We start from the raw sequence: 20,494 nt of genomic DNA, 5'->3' as shown, positions 1-20,494 counted from the left end.
AATCCACTACCCATCCATTACTAATTAAACCCTTCAAATTAATAAATCACTCACATTATTAATGCAACAACAGAAAAACTACTGTCAATTGAGTGTTTTAAAAAATTTGAGACGAAAATATCTACAGAAGTAAATTATCATACATTCAAGTGTCTAAATAAAAATTACCGATAAACTTAAAAGTCTGACTATGTTCATCTTAATTATTCTTACGTCTCAATTATGTGATGTTACTTCATAGGTAACTTTTTCTCAAAATAATATATTAAAAGTTTTAAAACAAATCATAAATATTTATAAAATTATATTTTAAAAAAGTGCATGAATTAATTCGGGATGTATTACTTCTTTACCTTTAATCATAAATTTCTAATTCAATCTTGAAAGAGAATCAAATTGAAAGTGTCCTCTTAAATAAGCGGCTCAACATAAATTTAAGTGGGGCTTCGATTCGGACTCGAATAATTTTGGATGACATTTTCATTAATCTATAATTTCATCGTATTTTAGTAGTGTTTTATAACGATTTTGATATTATAGTTGAATTATTTATTGGGTGGGGTGTACTTAGTAATGGGTGGGTAGTGGGTCGGTTTATAAATAATACAAATAAATTAAATTATAATCAATAGTTGAACATCAAGTATTTTAAAAATATTTAAATAGTTTAAATTTAAAATCATTAAATAAGTGGTCAATTTTGAACTCAAAGGTGGATGACAAGGGTATTTTGGACCCAATAGGTGGATGAAAAGGACATTTTGAAGTCAATAGGTGGATGAAGGGTAATTTTGTATCATTTTCAATACTTCAAGGGTATTTTAGACCCTTTTCCGTAAAAATAAAGAAATTGTTATTTTTTTTAATTAAGGGAAGGTTACAATATATAATGTTTAGTGATAGTTTGGAGAAATTGTATAGTACAATTAATGAATAACTATAAATTAGATATAAATTGATATTGAGATATTGCCTTGTGTATTACAACTTGATTAGCAAGCTGAGTGAAATAAATACTTGTTTATTGTTTTTGTGTGAATCTAATAATAAACATTCATAATGTTACTAATTTGAATGAAAGTTATTAAAGTCTGTTTGGATTTATTTTAAAAAATAATTTTTAAATTGAAATTAAAAAGTTAAATTGAAATAATTTTTAAGTTAAAAAGTAAAAAGTGGGAGAGAGGAGAGATCTATTTTTGATTTATGACTTTTTTAAAGTCATTTTTTATCTTGTCAAACACTTCGTAATTTATTTTAAGTTATTTTTTATTTAAAATTATTTTTATATTTGTCAAAAACTTTCAGAAGTCAAAAACTAACTTAAAAATAAGTTTGATCAACTTTTAAGTCAATTCAATCAGATTCTAAATTTGATTGAACATATAAATTATTTTATTTATTAATTTTTGATTGTTCAGTATTGACTTGATATATATTATGAACAGATAAAAATGAACGGAGATATAAATTTGATTTCTTGGACAACAAGAAGAGAAACACTTGTAAAAAGTGACATTTAGTTCAAAAGCAATGGAATATTCGTTAAAGTGATGCTATTTGTATACTCTTTTCATTTGTCTTACTTTGTGGGGCACGTGGAAAATTTAAGGGGCTACTTATTTTCAAATATTTACGTTACAATCTTGAGTTATATTAACAAAAGGAAATTAAAAAAAAAATATTGAAACTTTTTGTGAACTATTTAAAATATGTTAATTTTATATTTTATTAGTGTAAAAAAATATTTTTCATTAGTTAACTATCTTAAAATAAAACGAAGATAACATAATCTTAAAATAACGAAACATGTTATTGATAATCAGATAGAAAAGGACGAAAAAATTACTTTATAACATAAATATAATGGAGCTACAAATCATTCTTTCTCTTTTCAAAGTATTTAAAATGATTATAAGAAAATAATTAAATAAATTAAAACTTTATAAAAGTTGAACAAATTAATTATGTCATGATGTGTTATTTAACTTATTTTAATCTAAATAATTTTGGATGTGTCATTTATTAACTTAGGGCTGAGAATAAACATCGGAAAATTGAAATATCATATTGAATTGACTTTTTTTGGTATTTTGATTTTGGTTTTTCGATTTTCGATTCGGTATTCGGTATATGTTTTTATATTTTTCGGTATTTCGGTTCGATTTTCGGTATGTAATTTTGTGTTATTCGGTATTTCGGTTTATCGAAATATATTATATTATAATATATATTTATATTATATTAATTATTAATGTTAAATAATAAATATTATAATTTAAAATTAAAAAGTAAAACACACTTTTTGATGTAACTATTTTTAGCCCATTAGGGGGAAAAATCAAACAAAAAAAATTGTAAATTTTTAAAAGCCCAACTAAGCAGACCCATTAAAAAAACCGAAATAACAAAACCGAATCGAAATAATAAAAACCGAACCAAAATAATAAAAATCAAACTGAATCAAATTATTTCGGTTCGGTGTTCGGTACATATTGTACAAAAATCGAAAATCGAAAAAAAACCCAACCGAACCGAATTACCGAATGTCCACCCCTATATTAGCTTAAACTTATAATTTAATTCAATTTGTTCATTTAACACCTATTTTATCGTTTACAGAATATCTTTTTATTAAAAAAAATGAAAATATAATTAAGGAGAATCTTTATTTTGCCATGTTAGCTTTTGACTTTTTATATTTTTCTTCTTTTTCGTATTTTCTTATATATAAGTATTTAAAAAAAAATAAAAAAAGGGATGAACAAATGCCGTCCTGAATAAGTAGACTTTCCATTAGAAATAAAATATTTTTATAATACAAAGTAAACTCAAAAAGAGAATATATAGCAATAGTTGATGAACAATTGTTTAATTAATGGCAAAAGAAAATTATACTAGCAATTAAAGTAGACAATAATGTGATAAACTATAAAATATTATATATATATTTTTAGGCGTGATTTGGCTCGTCATGCTTTATTATATTTCAAACTATATAATAAAATCAAAATTAATCACTTTTCAAATATATGCACCTTTAGTCCAAGTGTCCAACTCAAAAGTGAAGGCCATTTTCACACAAATCTTTTATTCCACCTACCTACTTTTATTTTCACTTTTTTTTTATTGGTTGCATACAAAATTAGAACTATCTAGAAAAAATCAGACATTAAAAAAGTAAATTTTAAGTTAACGAAACATAAAAATTATATTTATATAATATAGGTATAGTTTATAATTACACCATATGAAATTTATATTTGTTATAGCTATTAATACGTATATTTCAGTATAAATATAAAAAAAATCAATTGTATATAATTTGTTTCAGTATATATATATACAAAAGAATTAACTTATAATATGTTTTTGTATAAAGCGAGGAAGAGAGAAAGACGAAAGAAAACTGGATAGTGGAAGATCTGTATTTGTATAATTATAATTTATAAGTGTATAAGACGAAAATATATTATATATTTGTGTTTGTATATATACAATTTTCTCTCGCTTTATACAAAATACAAACACAATTTATGCACTTGTGTTTGTATAAAGTGAGATAGGCGAGTGAGAATGGCGAGCGAGATTCTCTAGGGGAGAGGCAGGCGAAAAAATATGTATATACACAGTTTTTCCTCACTTTATACAAAAACAACCACATTTTATACATATGAGTTTGTATAAAAGTGAGAGAGGCGAGGGAGCCAATGAGAAATGATAGTGTGAGAATTTTAGAGAGAGAGAAGCGAATGACAGTAGTTTGCTGGAGGTTACAATTAAATTAAATTGTAGTTATAATATTTAATTTAAATTAATAATTTGCTATTCTATATGATCTTTCCTATTAAAAAGATAAAAAAATTATTTTCGATAGACCCACGTTTTAAATAAAAGCATTATAATATAATTATTGATTTTAGTCACTATCAGAAGGAGACTTTGACAAATGATATGCAACAGAAATACACAAAAGGAATTGATAAGTTTCTCCATCGGACGGCCTTCGTAAAATTGATCATAATTCATAAATTAATGGGAAAACTTTAAACTTAAAAAATAATAATTTGAAATACAAAAAAAGGTTTGTTATTTCGAATTAACAAAAAAATTGTCTGGACATCAGATGTTAAAACGTCTATTTTTTTAATATAATATTTTTAAATAAAAATAACACTTCACACACATTTAAGATGATGTATATCAAGTTATAAATATATATTTTTTTAAAAATAAATTACTTATAGCATATTATTATCGAATTATAGCATATCAATATAGTTTGAAAGTGGATGTTGGGCTTAGCCCATATAAGAAAGTAGCTAAAAATGATGTTAGGCCCATTAACTTAATATCTGTATATTGTTAGGCCCAATAACTTAATATATATACATATATTTTTTTTTGAACCTGTTAGAAAATTTTTAATTCCGTCACTGTTAGGGTAGTTCAAAGCCAAAACGAAATCAATAACCCGAACAAAAAAACTTATTAGTTTGGTGGTTTTGATAACGATTTTGATTTTTTTGATTATCGGGTTATCAATTCTTAACGATTTATGGTTTTCTCTTAATGGGTTAACCGATAACACGATAATAAATTTGATAATTATATTTATACAATTTTGTATATGAAGTTCTTGACTAAGGGTTCGGTTTCCTACTTTTATTTTTATTTTTGATTGTCTTAAACACTTGGTTATTCTACAATAAGCCAAACCTATAAACTTTAAAACCGAACCGACCGATATACAACACTAGTCACTGTAATCCTTTTTAACAATGATTTGTTGTCTTGACATATTGGGTTGGTGAATAAAAAGTGAATTAGTTATATACCCTTTTAACCCTCCTTCATTGTAGTAATTTGAATCAAAATTTTCATCAACACATTCATTATATAGTCAAGTAAAACACGGCGAATTCAATGTAATCTCGTAAGTGAAAATCTAAAACGAGTGACGTGAAATTTATATACTTCTTTTAAATTTTTTTAATAAATTTTTTGACTCTGCTACTGTTTAACGAAAATAGATGGTAGAGAAATGTAAACATTAGCTCTGCATTGATATTTGAAACCAAATTACATCTCAGTAAAATGAATAGGAACAAAAAAATCATATCTTTTTTGCATCTCCTTCCTATGTATATGATGCTGCATTTAGCCATAGGACTCTTTCTGAGAATATACACAAAGAGAACAAACACGATTCGAGCCCTGACCCCTCAGGGCTCGAATCACTTCATGTTTGAAATGACCTAAAAAGAATATACCCAACTATTTATCTCTTTACAAAATGATCAAAAACAACACTCATAAACAAGAAAGGGCGCTTCAACGCCACACTATTTTTGTTGTGCTACTGAGAGGGGAGCACAGGGCGAAAAAGCTTAAGATTCATACCGTAAGATCAGTTTCACGAGCGTTGATTATGAGTTGGGGACGAAAGTACCAACGTAACCAAATCCAACGATGAGAAAGGCGAATGCTTGAATGAAGAGGTAGAGGAAATAGTGGTTAGTACCAAATGCAATGTCATAACATCCACAGAAGAAGAGGTATGCACCAGCAGCAAACTCTAACAAATGGATCCTGTCGATGATTGAACGATAAGGGGAAACTTTACTAGTCTTGTACGTTGTCTACGAAAAGCTGAAACTCGTATTTGTAAAGATGAAATGTTACCTGTCACCTAGCCTCATACGATGTTTTTTAAACGCTTTGGTAGCTGATTTTAACTTCAGCGCATCCCCTAATTTCTCCGTGACAATCCATTCATTCACTCGTCCTGCCTCCAACAAGCCGATGAAGGTGGCCTTAGTACGGTGGAGTGACATTACATTCTCGAAAAGGATCCAGAATACCAGCAGATGGAGTGACCTGTTTTTGATTCAGCATAAACAATAGCTCAGCATTTCTAGTTCAAACAAATTATAATCCCGGAATAATTTAGCCTACGAACCAAATGACCACAAAAGAATCTACGTAAACTTTCAGCCGTTAGGACTACAACGTTATCAAGGAAATGAAGTACGAGTGATGCAATGCAAGTATACGGAGAACTGACCGTGGAGTTCCAACAGCATTTAGTAGCGTAATGATGGCAGGAATGTAAACAGCTCCCCACTTCGGAACCTCAACTTCAGGTACTAATACAGTGGCGGGTAATACCACAACATAGAATACGAAAGTAACAATATGAGCTACGACCTTCCTAACGAAGAAGAAGCTGTAAATCACATGAACTTTTTTCCACAAAGACACTTTCTGCAAAGCAAACAAAGCCGATAAAAAGAAGTTCAGCGGGGACTTAGATTGAGTACCAAACAGTCTTTAGGAAATGGCGATTTTTGTATTACCTTGTTTCTTATGATCTCCATACACATTTTCCTGAAGAGATTGGCTGGGCCACAGGACCAACGATGTTGTTGATAACGATAGGCCTTCAACGTACTTGGTAATTCGTTTTTTACCTATATGATTGAACAACGGTAGCAACATGTTATTAACAACGGTCACATGACATAACTTACTCTATCCATTTTCTCGACTTGTATACATGATAAATGATCTCCACGACGACTCAAAGTCCATATTAAGGCTAATAAACGTCTTTCTTAAAGGGCATGCTAAAACCTTAAAAGACAGATAATATGGACAAAACGATAGTATGTTGTAGCATCCATTTCTCTATCATTTCATGAATACGGATAGGAAATGCCAGATGAGGATTATGTGTGAAAACCTTAAAAGACGGATAATATGGACTCTGGGATCGCAGTTTTTAGTGTTAACCTATCATTTCGAGACAACAAACAAGAAATGTCAGAAGCGGAATATGTTTAGAAACCTTAAAAGACAGATAATATGAACTACAGATAGTACATTATAGTGTTTATTTATCTTACATTACGAGACAATGTATATGAAATGTCATAGAGGAGAGAGTATATGTACCTTGACAGAACCAAGGAACAAGAATTTCCATCCCTTGAGACTAGCACGGACAGCGAGGTCCATATCCTCAACCGTTGTCCTGTCCTTCCAACCTCCAGCCTCATCTATCGCCGCGATTCTCCAAACACCTGCAGTGCCTGTAGACACAACATTCACATGTTAGACTCATTGGACCACAACGAATTCACACGGAACATATAGAGTTCAACATTTTTCTTGGACCACTAGTTGTTGTTTCAACTAACATGTTGCTTACTAACTTGTCACTTTCAATGGAGCTAAATTGAAGAGCGGATTCAGAATTTGAAGCTACAAGTTCCTATAGCGACTTCAAGTTAATTAATAACACAATAGTAACTGGATTCACAGTCAAATATTTATAAATAATACGGAGAATTAATACCATTAAATCCGAAAAAAGCATGTGTTGAAGAGCCAACTTCTTGCTCCACAGAGAAATGATAATCCAATGACATTTCTTGCATTCTTGTCATTAGACATTCATCAGCATTAACTATAAAAATCACCAACCAAAAAAAATAAAATAAAATTATATTTCACAACAATATCAATAACATATCAGTTGTATAAATATACACTCATAATAGCTAACGGAATTTTTCTACAAAACATATTTTTCAGACAAGGTGTTGTGTATCACTAAAAATGGCTCTGCCCAATGACTGAAAGAGTAATGTGTACTAAGACCTTACCCGCCTATCTTGTGCAGGTAAAAAATTATTTCTAATAGACCTTCAGCTCGAATATAACGTATCAAAAAAGGTAAGAGAAGGAAAAATATCAACAAATTAAAAAACCAAAGAAGAAAATAACAAGAACTAATAAAATCAATATTTTTCAAACGGGCATTTTTTTTTTCAAAAAGTTTGAGTTATATTTATTTATTTAACAATTTAATTTGACCTATTAAAATAAAAATTAAAAAAATTCTCAAAGACACCAAAAATAGTGTTGGCTAGTAAAAAGAATGTTCTTTTAGGTCCACAATTTTTATAGCACATGCAATTGTTGGTTACTTTGTGAAATTAAAGACAAAAATACCCTTGTCACTATCAATAACTCCAAAAATGACCATACCTTTGAGAATGTATTAAAGATTTTCTTTACTTTTTTTTTAAGTACAAAAAAAGCTTCCATTCACAGTGCAAAAGCAATATATAGGTGAATGTTGTTTTAGATTTTTTAAAAATAATTAACAAATATAATGTACTTTTTGTAAACCCAAAATGGAGTGTCTACATTTTTGGATGATCAAAGCAACATATCGATAGGTTATGTTTTCACGATTTCTTCAAAATGTAGTTATCAGATTCTTAATAATGTACTTAGTAAATATCAAGCATGAACGTATTAACATCTTCGGATAATCAAAATCAACATAGGTGATAAGTTATGTTGCTCGAATTATTAAAAATATCGAAGGATACATGTCGGATTCGACACATACTTACCAAATCTAAGGAAAAAGAAAAGCAATATAGGGGTATTTATTGTCTTAGTTATAAAAAAATACTTGTAATATTAAGTGCTTCTTACGAAACCACAAAGACTTTTTTTTTCACTTTAATCAACTCCTCTTTTCAGCTTTATAGCATGCATCAAAACAAAACAACTTTTAGCATAACATAGAAATTCTTTTTTTATCAAACATTAAAATTATTACTAATAATGAGTACTTTCTTTTTAAGGTATTCGGTATCAATTTTGAGATTTGATTAATCAGAATTTGTATTTGAAATCCCACTTAAAGGGAGTGACGATTTTCTATCAAAGACGATTTTATATTCTTAATTTGAACCTGAAATCTCTAGTTCAAAATAGAAAAATACTTATCGATCTACCATAACATTTTATTGACTACACTATTTTTTAACCAAAAAAATTAGTGCATTGAATTGACAATTCAGAACTAAGGCCAAAAAGTTCATGAGCCACCACAATACTATATGTGGCCTAAAAAATACTGGCCTACAAAGATTGTACCTAAGTTTGGTCATTATTATGTGCACACAAAAATATTGGTAATGTGTTAAAGTCACCGACAGTGTTGATGAGTTATTATTTAGTAGAGAAATAATGTAAATATATTATGGAAGGGAAAAAAATAAATGGTTATTACCTAGTAGTTATAATTAAAAAGTTTGAAAATCATAAAATGATAGAAGACTTCTTCTAGTAGACTTATATTAAGCTTTGGTAAATAGGATTATCGTGTATGTTAAAAAGATATCTCCTACGTACCTACTTGCTCGATGCGCTACAAAATTCTAGTGAATGCCCTTATTTAGGGCTTTTTGTGGATAAACTAATGTAAATCACAAAATGCTAGATAACTTCGTCCACGAACTAAGTTTTGGTAGACTAAATTATCGCCTCTTGATAAAATGAAAAAGGAGCAACCTTATGAAAAAAACTATTTGAACAAGATCTCTCGTATAAAAATAATGAACTAAATACGCGCTTTATGTGATATGAAATTCTAATAGATTCCCTTAATTTAGCCATCTTCTTATCCTAAAACCCTAAACTCCACCCCCATTGGTTCGGACTATCTCTAAAGATGTAATCAAGATTTAAACTTTATAGGTTCAGTATGCCACTAAAGATAAAATCAAGATTTAAACTTTATGAGTTCAGAATACTGCTAAACCAAATAACCATTTGTACTACTCGAAATACGTGCAAGACGGTCCGAACACCATCTTTATCAAAAAGAAATTAGTAATACTACTATATGAGGAAAGTTAAAAAAAAAGTAAAACTTACCATATTTCCACCTAGCTTGAACAAGTGAAAGTTCATGATTGTGAACTAGAAATGGAATTGTTTGCCATAGAAAATCAGGTTCAGGTTGAAAATCAGCATCAAAAATAGCAACAAAATCACATTGCTTCACATAAGAATGTTTCAATCCTTCTTTCAAAGCACCTGCTTTGTATCCATTCCTATTGTCTCTCACTTCATATTTTATATTTATCCCTTTGTTTGCCCATCTTTGGCATTCAATTTCCACCAAATTCTGCAACCAAATTTCAAAAATCACTCAAAAAGGGGGTTTGAGTATTTATATCTAAATTAAATAAATATCATAGTCTGTTCGATCAAACTTAAAAAACAATTCTCTTTAAAAAGTGTGTCACAAAAAACACTTTTGAAGAGTAGCAACTTTGCGTTCGATTAATTAATTTGAAAAGTACCTTTTATATAACAATATAAGAGTTATAATTTATGCTTAATCAAGATTCCGAAATGTTTCGAGGATAGTCCTACAAATGGGATCTGAGAAAACTAATGAGATCGTACATCTACCTTAGAAAGTAAAAATTATTTCCAATAGACTTTTAATTTGAGACAATCACTTAAAAGGTTCAACTTTTACAAACTTCATAAATCCTAAATCAATTTCAAATTTCAAAAAAAGAGTTTCCAGGGTTTATCTATAATGTAAAATAACAATAATACTAAAAAATTAATTATTACACTTTTTTTTAATTATTCTTACAATACCTTTGTAATGGGGTCTGTTGAATCATCAAGAACTTGTACTATAATACGATCAGAAGGCCATGAAAGTCCACATGCAGCTCCAATTGAAAGCTGATAAACCTGTGTAAACAAACAAACAAACAAAAAAATTTAAGAATTTTACCTAAAACAAAGTCATGCTCTTTGCAAAATTCTAATAAGTCGAAAAAAAAATACTAGGCGATTTCCTTCATCAAATTAAACTTTGACGAACTAAGACACCCGACACAAATAGCGTACAATAGGTAGCAAATATTCGATAAAATAATTAAAATACATCAAAACAAAAACTAGACAATTTATTCACATATATGGATTAGAAGTAGCAGATATCCTATGAAATATTCAAAATACTTCAAAAACAAGCTAGACGATTTCTTTTCGTAACATATATCTAATAAAATAATTAAGGTATATGCAAACAAACTCTAGGTGGATTGAATTACTCGATATTTAGTTAGCATTTGACCATCTATCCAATCCGTTTGGCGATGAAATTTGATTAGATTTTCAAAATCCTATCTTTCTATATTTTCAAGCTACTAAACTTCAAACTTTTTTTTCCCAAATAAATTCAAATTTCAAAAATCTATTATCAAACGAAAACTTATTGCAATGCACGCAAACTGACCCAAACACGAAAAAAAGATAAAAATGAAAAGAATGCAAACCTCTTTTTCATTATACATTGGTATTTGAACAAGAACCATAGGATAAGATGAATTAGCAAGCTCAACATCATCTTTTAATGGCTCCCATTTGTATTTTTTTTGAGGTTTTTTACCAAAAACTTTCAATAAAGTAATGACAACAAACATATAAACTCTTTCAACAAACAACATTACAGACATAACAAGACATAAAAAAACTGAAATCCTTAAAAGAGGAACAATCAATGGAGCTTTGATTTGTCCCCACATTATACCAAATTGTTCTGTTATATCATCTCTTGTTCCATAAAATGTATCAGAAACAATATTTGTTCTTGACAACCCCTCCATTATACAAAAAACAGGGGATTCTTGAAAATGTGAAAAATACAGAAAATAGCTCAAACCCACCACTAAATTTTGCTATAAAGCAAAAAAGATTCTTTTTTTTCTTCAAAAAATGAAAAAAAAAATGGTGGGGTGGGGGTTTGGGGGTGGGGGTGAAAACAGGGGATTCTTGAAAAAAGTGTTTTTTTTTTCTCTAAAAAATAGCAGAAAAAAGGTGAGATTTTTTTTATGCTATTGGAATGTCAGAAAAGATAGACAAATAGCTAAAACTCACCACTAAATTTATGGCTTAAACAAATTTTTTTTTCTCAGAAAATGTAGAAAAAAATTGAATTTTGCAACAAATAAATCAGAAAAAAGGAAATGGGGTTGTTTAAAAAGTGTTTGAAGAAATGGGAACAAAAAAAAAAGCAATTTTTTTTTTAATTTTTATGAGAGCTCTGTATTAATGGCTATTGAAAAATGGTGGTAACAGAGAGAGAGAGAGAAGATGGAGAGAGAAAGAGAAGAATGGTTCTCTTTTTATAGAGAAGCTCTACTTTGCCTTCTGTTTGAGTTCTTCTGTCTTTTTTTTAAAAAAAATATATATTTAATTACACTTTTGATCCCTCAATTATAAATTTTAATTTAAATTTATGTGTAATTAGTATAATAGTTTATTAAGTATATATTAAACTTTTTGTTAATTAAAATGTGTGATTGTGAACTTTTTAAATAAAACTATATAACTATCGAATATGGAGTGATAGTCCGGATAAAGTTAGGGAGTGTTAAGGGGTTCATTTGTTGGATAATTTATATTGCGTATATAAAATTAAAGTTATTTTTTAATGTAGACGTAATAAATATTGAATTATATTAACTTATTTGTACGTTTATTTTTTCATATTCTAAATCTTCTTAGTGAAAATCTTTATTATATCACTAGTAATATTACGAACTACACATTGATTATTGAGTAGCTTAAGATTCTATATGTTGAGTATGAAAAAGGTAAGATACACCCTAACCTTATCCTTGTCTGTTGTTTTCATTACTCTCACGAAACTGATTTAAAAATAACAATAATATTTCAATGTAATCGCATGATCTGAAATTTAGAACGATTAAATATACACGTATTTTATCTTATCTCTGTCCTGAATTAGGTTGCTTTTTATAAACTCGAAGCTTAGGAGAAAATCAATTCAAAACCCTCCACTCTAGGTTAGGTAGGACTTTATAATTTGTTAAATTTGTGAAGATTCACAAAAATTCATAAAAATTGTGGTTTTAAATATGTTTAGTGAGAAATTAAGACTGAAATTGTAATTTATTAATATTTCAAGGGATTAAAAGTGTAATTCTTTTCATTTTCAAAATAGGAAAAAAAATGACAAATATTATTTATTAAAATTTTCTAAACAACAATTTAACGGTTCAAATGTTTAAGTGCACGCAGTTATGGGCCCTTATTTGTATGAAAAACACAAATCATGTGAATTATCCAAATTTAATTTTGTAAACTCACTAAACACAAGTTTAGTAGGTAATTAACTGTTGATTCAACGGTCACTAACGTTTATATTTTTTTTTTCAAAAAAAAAATAAAATTGGCATGCAAAATAATAAATTTCCATATTAAACCAAAATAAAAAGTCATTATTGTTTTTAGATAAAGGGGTTATTTGATGATCACTCAACGTCTCTTTTTTTCTTTTCTTTTCTTTACTTAGATAAATAACTTATTTCACCATATTATATAAAATTTCATTCATTTGAGAAGATCACAAAAGTCCATGTTTTCTTCTATTAATTTTCAGATATATCACGTAAAATTATCAGATAAATCACTTTACATTGATAGGATACACCATTTTACATGATGTATTAGAAAGTATCTGATGTATTAAGATAAGTGATGTGATCAAAATTAAAACGTGATATATCGAAACGTTGAGAAATAGCTGAAATTAATAAAATTACATGCAAAGTAGATTTCTCTTTTTTATTTATCTTAACCAACGAACTAATGTGAAAGTTAAATAGAAGTATTATGATATACGTTATTTGCAAATAATATATCGTATCGATTAACAAGACATGAAATGAAGTTAACAATTGACATGAAAAAGAATGAATTACAGTGTAGTTTTAATGAAATGGACCAACACGTGAGAACATCCCCTATAGATTCGATCCAGTCTTACCGATCATTTGGATTGACTTAAAAAAAAATATTTTTAATTTTTAAGTTATTTTTAATCTTGTTAAATATTTTCTAATTATGTTAAATTTATTTTAAGTTATTTTTAAGCAAATTAAATATTTGTACCAAGCTAAAAAGGAGGTGTAGTTCCTTGATTATTGGAATGTTTTTATGATTAGTGACACATCAATGCATTTTGTTGCAAGTGGTAGGACAAATTTAATTTTAGTTTTTGAATTATTATACATATAAACATAACCAATTAAGTTTCTTTTTTTAAAAAATAAAAATTAGAAGTGCTATTTTAGGGTAAAAATTTCCAATATTTAATTCAATACAATAAATACATGACATGTCTTCAAATTTGAATGTTATATAATTATTAATTATAATTAATTAATAATTTTTTACTTTATTAAATTCTTTATTATTATCCGCAAGGGAGTAGAAAGAAGGTGGAAAAAATCATCAGAATCAATCTCGTTGAGCGCTTCTAAACACAAATAATTTCATACTCAAGCTTTAAATTTGAAATCTCTAATAAAAGATAATATTATTTTTAATTTCATTATAATGTATCTACCAAACAATCATGATTGTAATATAAATGAAACTATATATATAAAATTATTTATTCTAAATATTTTTTTAATTGCCAATTTTACATCCACACAAAATTAAACTCCATTAATACAAAAGGCAGATAGAAGGAAGCTTTCTAGGCACATGCTACTTTTATGTCACATAAATAATGGACTTCTCTTTGACCATATACAGTTGTGATGTTAAATCATCCACAAATATATTATTAATTTAAAAAATTAAATATATATTTCTTCTTTTATTTGGAGAAATTTGAACTAAAGATAAAATTTTTTGGGGAATAAAAATTGAAATTACATCCAATGATAAACTTGTAACTAAAAAAGAAATTGTGAATTTTCAATGATAATAAAAGTAATGTTGTGATCATAAATTATTCGTTTTTAATTAAAAAATCTTATAAATTATCATTTTTAAACTATGACATTATCAAATTTGGATGCGCATATATCATATAAATTTGTTTGTCTTATGAACCTTTTCGTTTCAATTTCCTCTTTTGCTATGAAATAAAATTCAACTAAGTTATCATATTAAACTTATAATAATATTATTTAGTATCATTTTTACACATCCTGTTAAACGAGCCTGGTTTAATTATTCTCATCAATTTTGCACAGGTAGGGTTTATAAAAAATGTGGTTGGTAGTACAAAATGCACTAAAACATGAAATTAATAATAATATTTATCAATTTAATTTTTTTGTAAAAATAAAATCCCTACCAAATTAAAACTGATGGCTAGTTTGAACTGTTGCATTAACTTCAAACTTGTTAAAAAAACTGTTGTCTGGCAGTGATATTGGAAATAGACACCTAACCTTATTTATTTCAAACACTTGCTCAATATTTCAACTATATTTTAGTACTATTGACCTAGATAATACGATGATCGAAGATCGAAGGTATTGAAAGACTTTTTGTAATATATTAGTTGAAATAAACACATATTATTACAAATATCATGATTACAAGTTGTGGCGAAGCTAGAATTTGGTCTAAGGGGTGTCAAAATATAAAGAGATAAAATCGTGTAGAAGTCAAGAAGTGTCAATATGTAATATAAATATATATAAAAAATATTTTAATTATAGCAACACAACGTAATTTTTTGACAAAGGGGTATCGATCGACACCCCTTCAATGTGGCTCCGCCACTGATTACAATTATATCGACCTAAATATTGTTGCTTGTTTTTCATATGTTAGTCGGACATGCACACATGTTATTACAAACATCATGATTACAAGTATATCGACCTAGACATTATTAGTACTATTGACCTAGAGAATACTTAATGCTGATAGAAGATCGAAGGTACTGATGGACCTTTCGTAATATTAGTCAAGATGCATACATGTTATTACAAACATCATGATTACAAGTATATCGATCTAAACATTGTTGCTTGTTTTTCATATGTTATTCACTTACTCAATATGTGACAAACTTTATGATTGAAAAATTGAGATATTTATACTTTTGATCAAAGGTTTTGAGTTTAACTTTCAAAAAATAAAATACAAATTAATTGAACTTAAATATAGACATCAAATATTAAATTAAAAAAAATTATATGCGATGAAGTAGAATTCCACTCGATGACAATTTTTTAGTTTGAATGTGTTTTCATTATAATGAGTTAAGCTACTCTTAAATTAAATATTTTATAATAAAGTTTGATTTTTTATTAATTTTTCTTATATCTACCTCATATAGCAAACATGGGACCTAAAAACAATTTCTTCATAGTTAAATTAAGTTTAATTTGGACATAATACAACTTCAATCAGAAGTTACACTAATTATGTCCCTACTCATGTTTATTTATTTATTACTAATTAGAAAACTTGTCATTTAAAAAAAAAATTAATATATGTAGGGATAGTATAATGGTTAGTTATCATTGGATCTTATTATAGGATTTTGATTAAAAATTTTCGTTTAAGTGTTCTCAAAGCTTTAATCATATGGCCTAAGCCTTAATTATAACAATTTCATCAGTCATATAAATTTGTTTTAATAATCATATAAACTCCACTTGTTTTAATTTATGTATATTACTCTACTTTTAAATCTGTTTAGAAATTATCCTTTTTCTATTATTTTTTTTAAGTTTAGTGTCTAATCAAACTAATTAGACACATTAAATGAATTGTGTATAGTTTCAAAATGTGCACTATATTTATTTATTAAATATATAAATATTTGACTGAAAATTTAATTATTATCATATACTTACTTAAGATTTCAAAAAGAAAAACAAATCATATAAAAAATTCGATGATCGAAAAGAAAAGGATAATTATCATAAATCTTGACTATAAAGTCAGTTAGTACTAATTAAGCCAGAAAATTTTGTGGGACGTTTAAATATTTTATAGGGTTGACCTAATTATAATTAATCAGGAGAGAAAATTAACATTCTTTTTAAATATTTATAGAGTTTTAAAATCGCAAGTTAATATATTTCATGTAATTAACTTATCTAAGTCATTGCTTGAGAAAAACATAACTGTTTCATCAAATCTAAATAGAAAATGTCAAATAGAAATATTTTATCAGCGTTTAGATACTCAATTGAAATAAATCGTAACTCGATATAAATTTATATCGAGTGACAAATCTAAAAGGTTATAAATGTACTTTGCATTTTTTTTGGACATAGATGGGGTACTATAAGTAGTACCATTTTATTCATGTGCTAAATTATTTTTTGATTTCCCCAAATGCAACAACTTCACGTGTGACATTCCTTTATAAAACTTAAATCTAAGGAAAAAAACAAAATTATCTTATAAATATCTTTGTATAGTAAATGGTAGGCAAAATCTTAAGTTATTTATGTTATTTAAAAAAAAAAAAGTTATGATATGTCCCCATTTTACCATGAAAAGAAAAAAAAAAACATTCCTAGTACGTTGGACCAAAGTAATAAATTAAGGTATACCAAACAAGTAGAGAAATTTAAAATTATCTCGATTAATATCTGAAATTTACTTATTCGACTGATAAAGGTTTACATTATATATAATTTATTTAAAAGAAAGTAGTCCGGGAATGAAATTCTTTAGGTTCTTTATTGAATTTAAACTTGAATATTTTTTTTACCAGACAAATGATTTAAAATCTATAATATCAAGGAAAAAAATGAAGTAATGTAATATGTTTGGACGAATTAATCTTACATTTTTTGTATTTATCTTCAACGCGATCCAAAAATAAAATAGAATTGATAAAGTTGAAAATCCATAAAGTTTATTCTAATTCCATCTCTAATGAGAAATCATATATAAACATTATTTCTTTAAATCACATTCCAACTTTTTTTTGTGCATCAAATGCATATGATTAATTTATTTGACCTCCTTTAATCATCTAAAATTGACAGATCATTCTTTTAATTTTGTTATTAAAACTTGATAAATGCTTTTAGAATCTGCCTAGGTTCTTCCTAAAACTATTTCATTTCTAGGTCATTGAAAAAATAGATCATTAAAATTCGGAATGAGATAAACAAAGGTTATTTCATAAATAGTATATCTTACGATTAAATTATTTTAATACATTTTATTACGAGATAATAATTCTTCCATTTTAATATAAATGATATTTAAGAAAAATAATGATATTTAAAATTAACATTCAATATCAAAGAAAAATATTTTTTTAAAAAGTTGACCTAAAAAGTTATAATATATCAAGATGGATTTAACTTTATGTCCAAAATTCATCAAATAATGTTTAAAATTCTCCACTTAAAATCACTTTTAGCTTACCAATCAATAGAGTTGAATCTATTTTTGAGTTGTCGGTAGCAATTAAAAATTTAAATATGCATGCAACGTACTTCACTAGTTCACTTGTTTTCGTTCGATCATCGATATTTTTATGAAATTTGCTCAAATTTAAATTTACGCAGAAAAATTTCTTATAAGACGTTAATATTTTTTCTAGCACTCATAACTAGTAGGGTTCGACCTCGAAAACTCATAACCATTCCATGTTTGTTATTCATTCTTTTTGTTAGATTTTGGATTATTGTACTAATTAGTTAGATTTTCATTTGACTATATTCAAAATTGATTAATCCTTCACTTTGACCCCCCACCCCACCCCCAAAAAAAAAAATTCACAAAAAATAGTAGTACTATAAAATAAAAGGTTATCAATAAATAAAATAAAATATAATGATTAACATAAGTTGATATAACCCCAACAGAGGACATGTTTAATTACTTTATATTTCATAAACATTATGATTCAAAAAATAAATATGGTGGGGTTGTGGACATATTGGGTCAAACATCATCAAATTAAATAATAAAATGAGTCCAAAACCTAAAAAATCATTTTAATTTTGTCCTTTTAATATATAACATTAGTCAAGGTCACTAATTGTCGGTGTCTAAAAAAAAACATGCTACCATCCCTCCTTCCGACTCATAATATTTTTTTTGAGAGTTAAATAATTTAAATTTTAATAAATATTTTAAAATATATTTAATATAAGAAAACTTATAAATTATAAATATAAAAAAGTTGTATAATTTTTTAATATACAAATCTCATTTTCAAACTCCGACACTAATTTAATAGAATAATTTAACTTTAAAAAATTGATTGAATTAACTTTTTAAAAGCATAACATACGTAATTGTTTTACATATTTTAAGTTCAATATAAATTTTTAAAATTAATTCAAAGATCTAATATTGATTTTTTGAAAAGCAAATCATGACAACTATTGTGTGATGGAAAGAGTATTACTTACAAGTCAAGAATCTATAAAAACATTATTTAATTAAATTATGTATTTATTTGGTTACATTGACCAATATTTTATTTTCTTAAAACTATGGGTTTCTAATTAATTGTCCTAATAAGCTTAAAATTGACGTTAGAAATATGGTCAAAGAATCAACTTTTTAACTAAAAATGTCTTTAATTGACATTAGAAACATGGCTTAAAAAATAATCATATTTCTAACTAAATAATTCTTGTCTTTTCATTCTACTCTTTTGGTTGATGTTTTTTACGTGAAATATATAAAAGCACGAATAAAATTAAATAATTATTGCTACACTTTATTCCAAATTAAAGCAAAAGAACAAAATAATAGAGTTTGTAAGAAGCATTTGTTTAGTATGTAATATTATGCTTTTATATATTCAAACACTACACCAAGTACAAGTTGATGAAAAACCAAAACTTTTGAAAAGTATATTAGCTTAGTTAATTCTAAAATATTTAAAATGTGTGTGAGAGAATATAATTTGACTAAATTTAGAGTAAAATACATATGAAAACCTTGTGAGATAATTTTCTAGGTCCAACTAGTAGTTGAAAGATTATTAACTTCGGAGATGCCAATAATATGTTCTTACTTCACGATGAGCATAAAAACGAACCGATACAAATACAAATGATAACTGTCAAGTATCTTTTTCAATAATACAAAATACATATACATATGATAACATTTGTGACGCACACCCAACATCAAATGCATATATAAATAAATACATATGAATACGAAATACAATAATGATACAATTGTGTTCACATATCTTTTCCGATAATACAAAATACATACACATATGATAACATTTGCAAAACACACCTAACATCAAATGCATATATATATATATATATATGAATACGAAATACAGCATTGATACAATTGTGTTCGTTGATACGAAATCAACAAATTGGGCTAATACAATGGGCTCAGGAAAAGCCCAATAAGGAAAGGCCCAATAAGAAATAAATAAAAATGGAGATGCGGGGTATCGATCCCCGTACCTCTCGCATGCTAAGCGAGCGCTCTACCATCTGAGCTACATCCCCATTATTTTATAATAAATTAAATTATATTTTATAATAATTTATAAATAAAAGTATAAATATTTTATTAAATTTTTTAATTAATAAATTCTTTAACTTTTATCATTTTCTTAGCTCAACTTTTCAATTTTAAAGTAACTATTACAATCCTGGATCAGGTTCATTTAAACCCTTCATTTTATTCTTTAAATATACTCACATAAAATATTTCTCTTAACCTAATCATTTTAGCTGTGCAATAATGTCTATAATATTTCTTAATTAAGCGTAAACCGAAAATAACTAGGTGATTCATGCCGAAATTCACAATTTATCGGAAATTCACTTATATGATGAAAATTAAATGACAAATA

General features: G+C 26.9%; 1 protein-coding gene and 1 non-coding gene across 2 annotated transcripts; both read right to left on the bottom strand.

The window, feature by feature from the left end:
- Nucleotides 1-5,037: 5,037 nt before the first annotated feature.
- On the bottom strand, nt 5,038-11,504 carry LOC107029217 (glucomannan 4-beta-mannosyltransferase 9-like). The gene is made up of 9 exons (XM_015230580.2): nt 11,175-11,504; nt 10,486-10,584; nt 9,745-9,997; nt 7,361-7,471; nt 6,958-7,094; nt 6,360-6,473; nt 6,068-6,267; nt 5,686-5,880; nt 5,038-5,592 (listed from the first exon to the last, which is right to left on the bottom strand). Exons 1-9 carry the CDS (start codon nt 11,502-11,504, stop codon nt 5,430-5,432), a joined length of 1,602 nt encoding a protein of 533 aa, XP_015086066.1. The 3' UTR covers nt 5,038-5,429.
- Nucleotides 11,505-20,071: 8,567 nt separating this feature from the next.
- TRNAA-AGC lies at nt 20,072-20,144 on the bottom strand. The gene has a single exon. It is a non-coding gene; the product is annotated as a tRNA-Ala (tRNA).
- Nucleotides 20,145-20,494: the final 350 nt, after the last annotated feature.

Source organism: Solanum pennellii, chromosome 9, assembly GCF_001406875.1.
Source record: "Solanum pennellii chromosome 9, SPENNV200".
Taxonomy (NCBI): Eukaryota; Viridiplantae; Streptophyta; class Magnoliopsida; order Solanales; family Solanaceae; genus Solanum; species Solanum pennellii.
Note: the sequence above shows the minus strand (reverse complement) of the source record. Positions and strands in the feature narration are given on the sequence as shown.

Bases quoted from the DNA above. Each gene is read 5' to 3' on its own strand.
- LOC107029217 (XM_015230580.2), bottom strand. From the start codon at position 11,504: ATGGAGGGGTTGTCAAGAACAAATATTGTTTCTGATACATTTTATGGA. The intron at 7,472-9,744 runs GTAAGTTTTACT...TGATTTTTATAG, and splicing joins TCAAGCTAGGTGGAAATATG to TTAATGCTGATGAATGTCTA. The intron at 5,593-5,685 runs GTAACATTTCAT...AATCATCGACAG, and splicing joins CGTATGAGGCTAGGTGACAG to GATCCATTTGTTAGAGTTTG.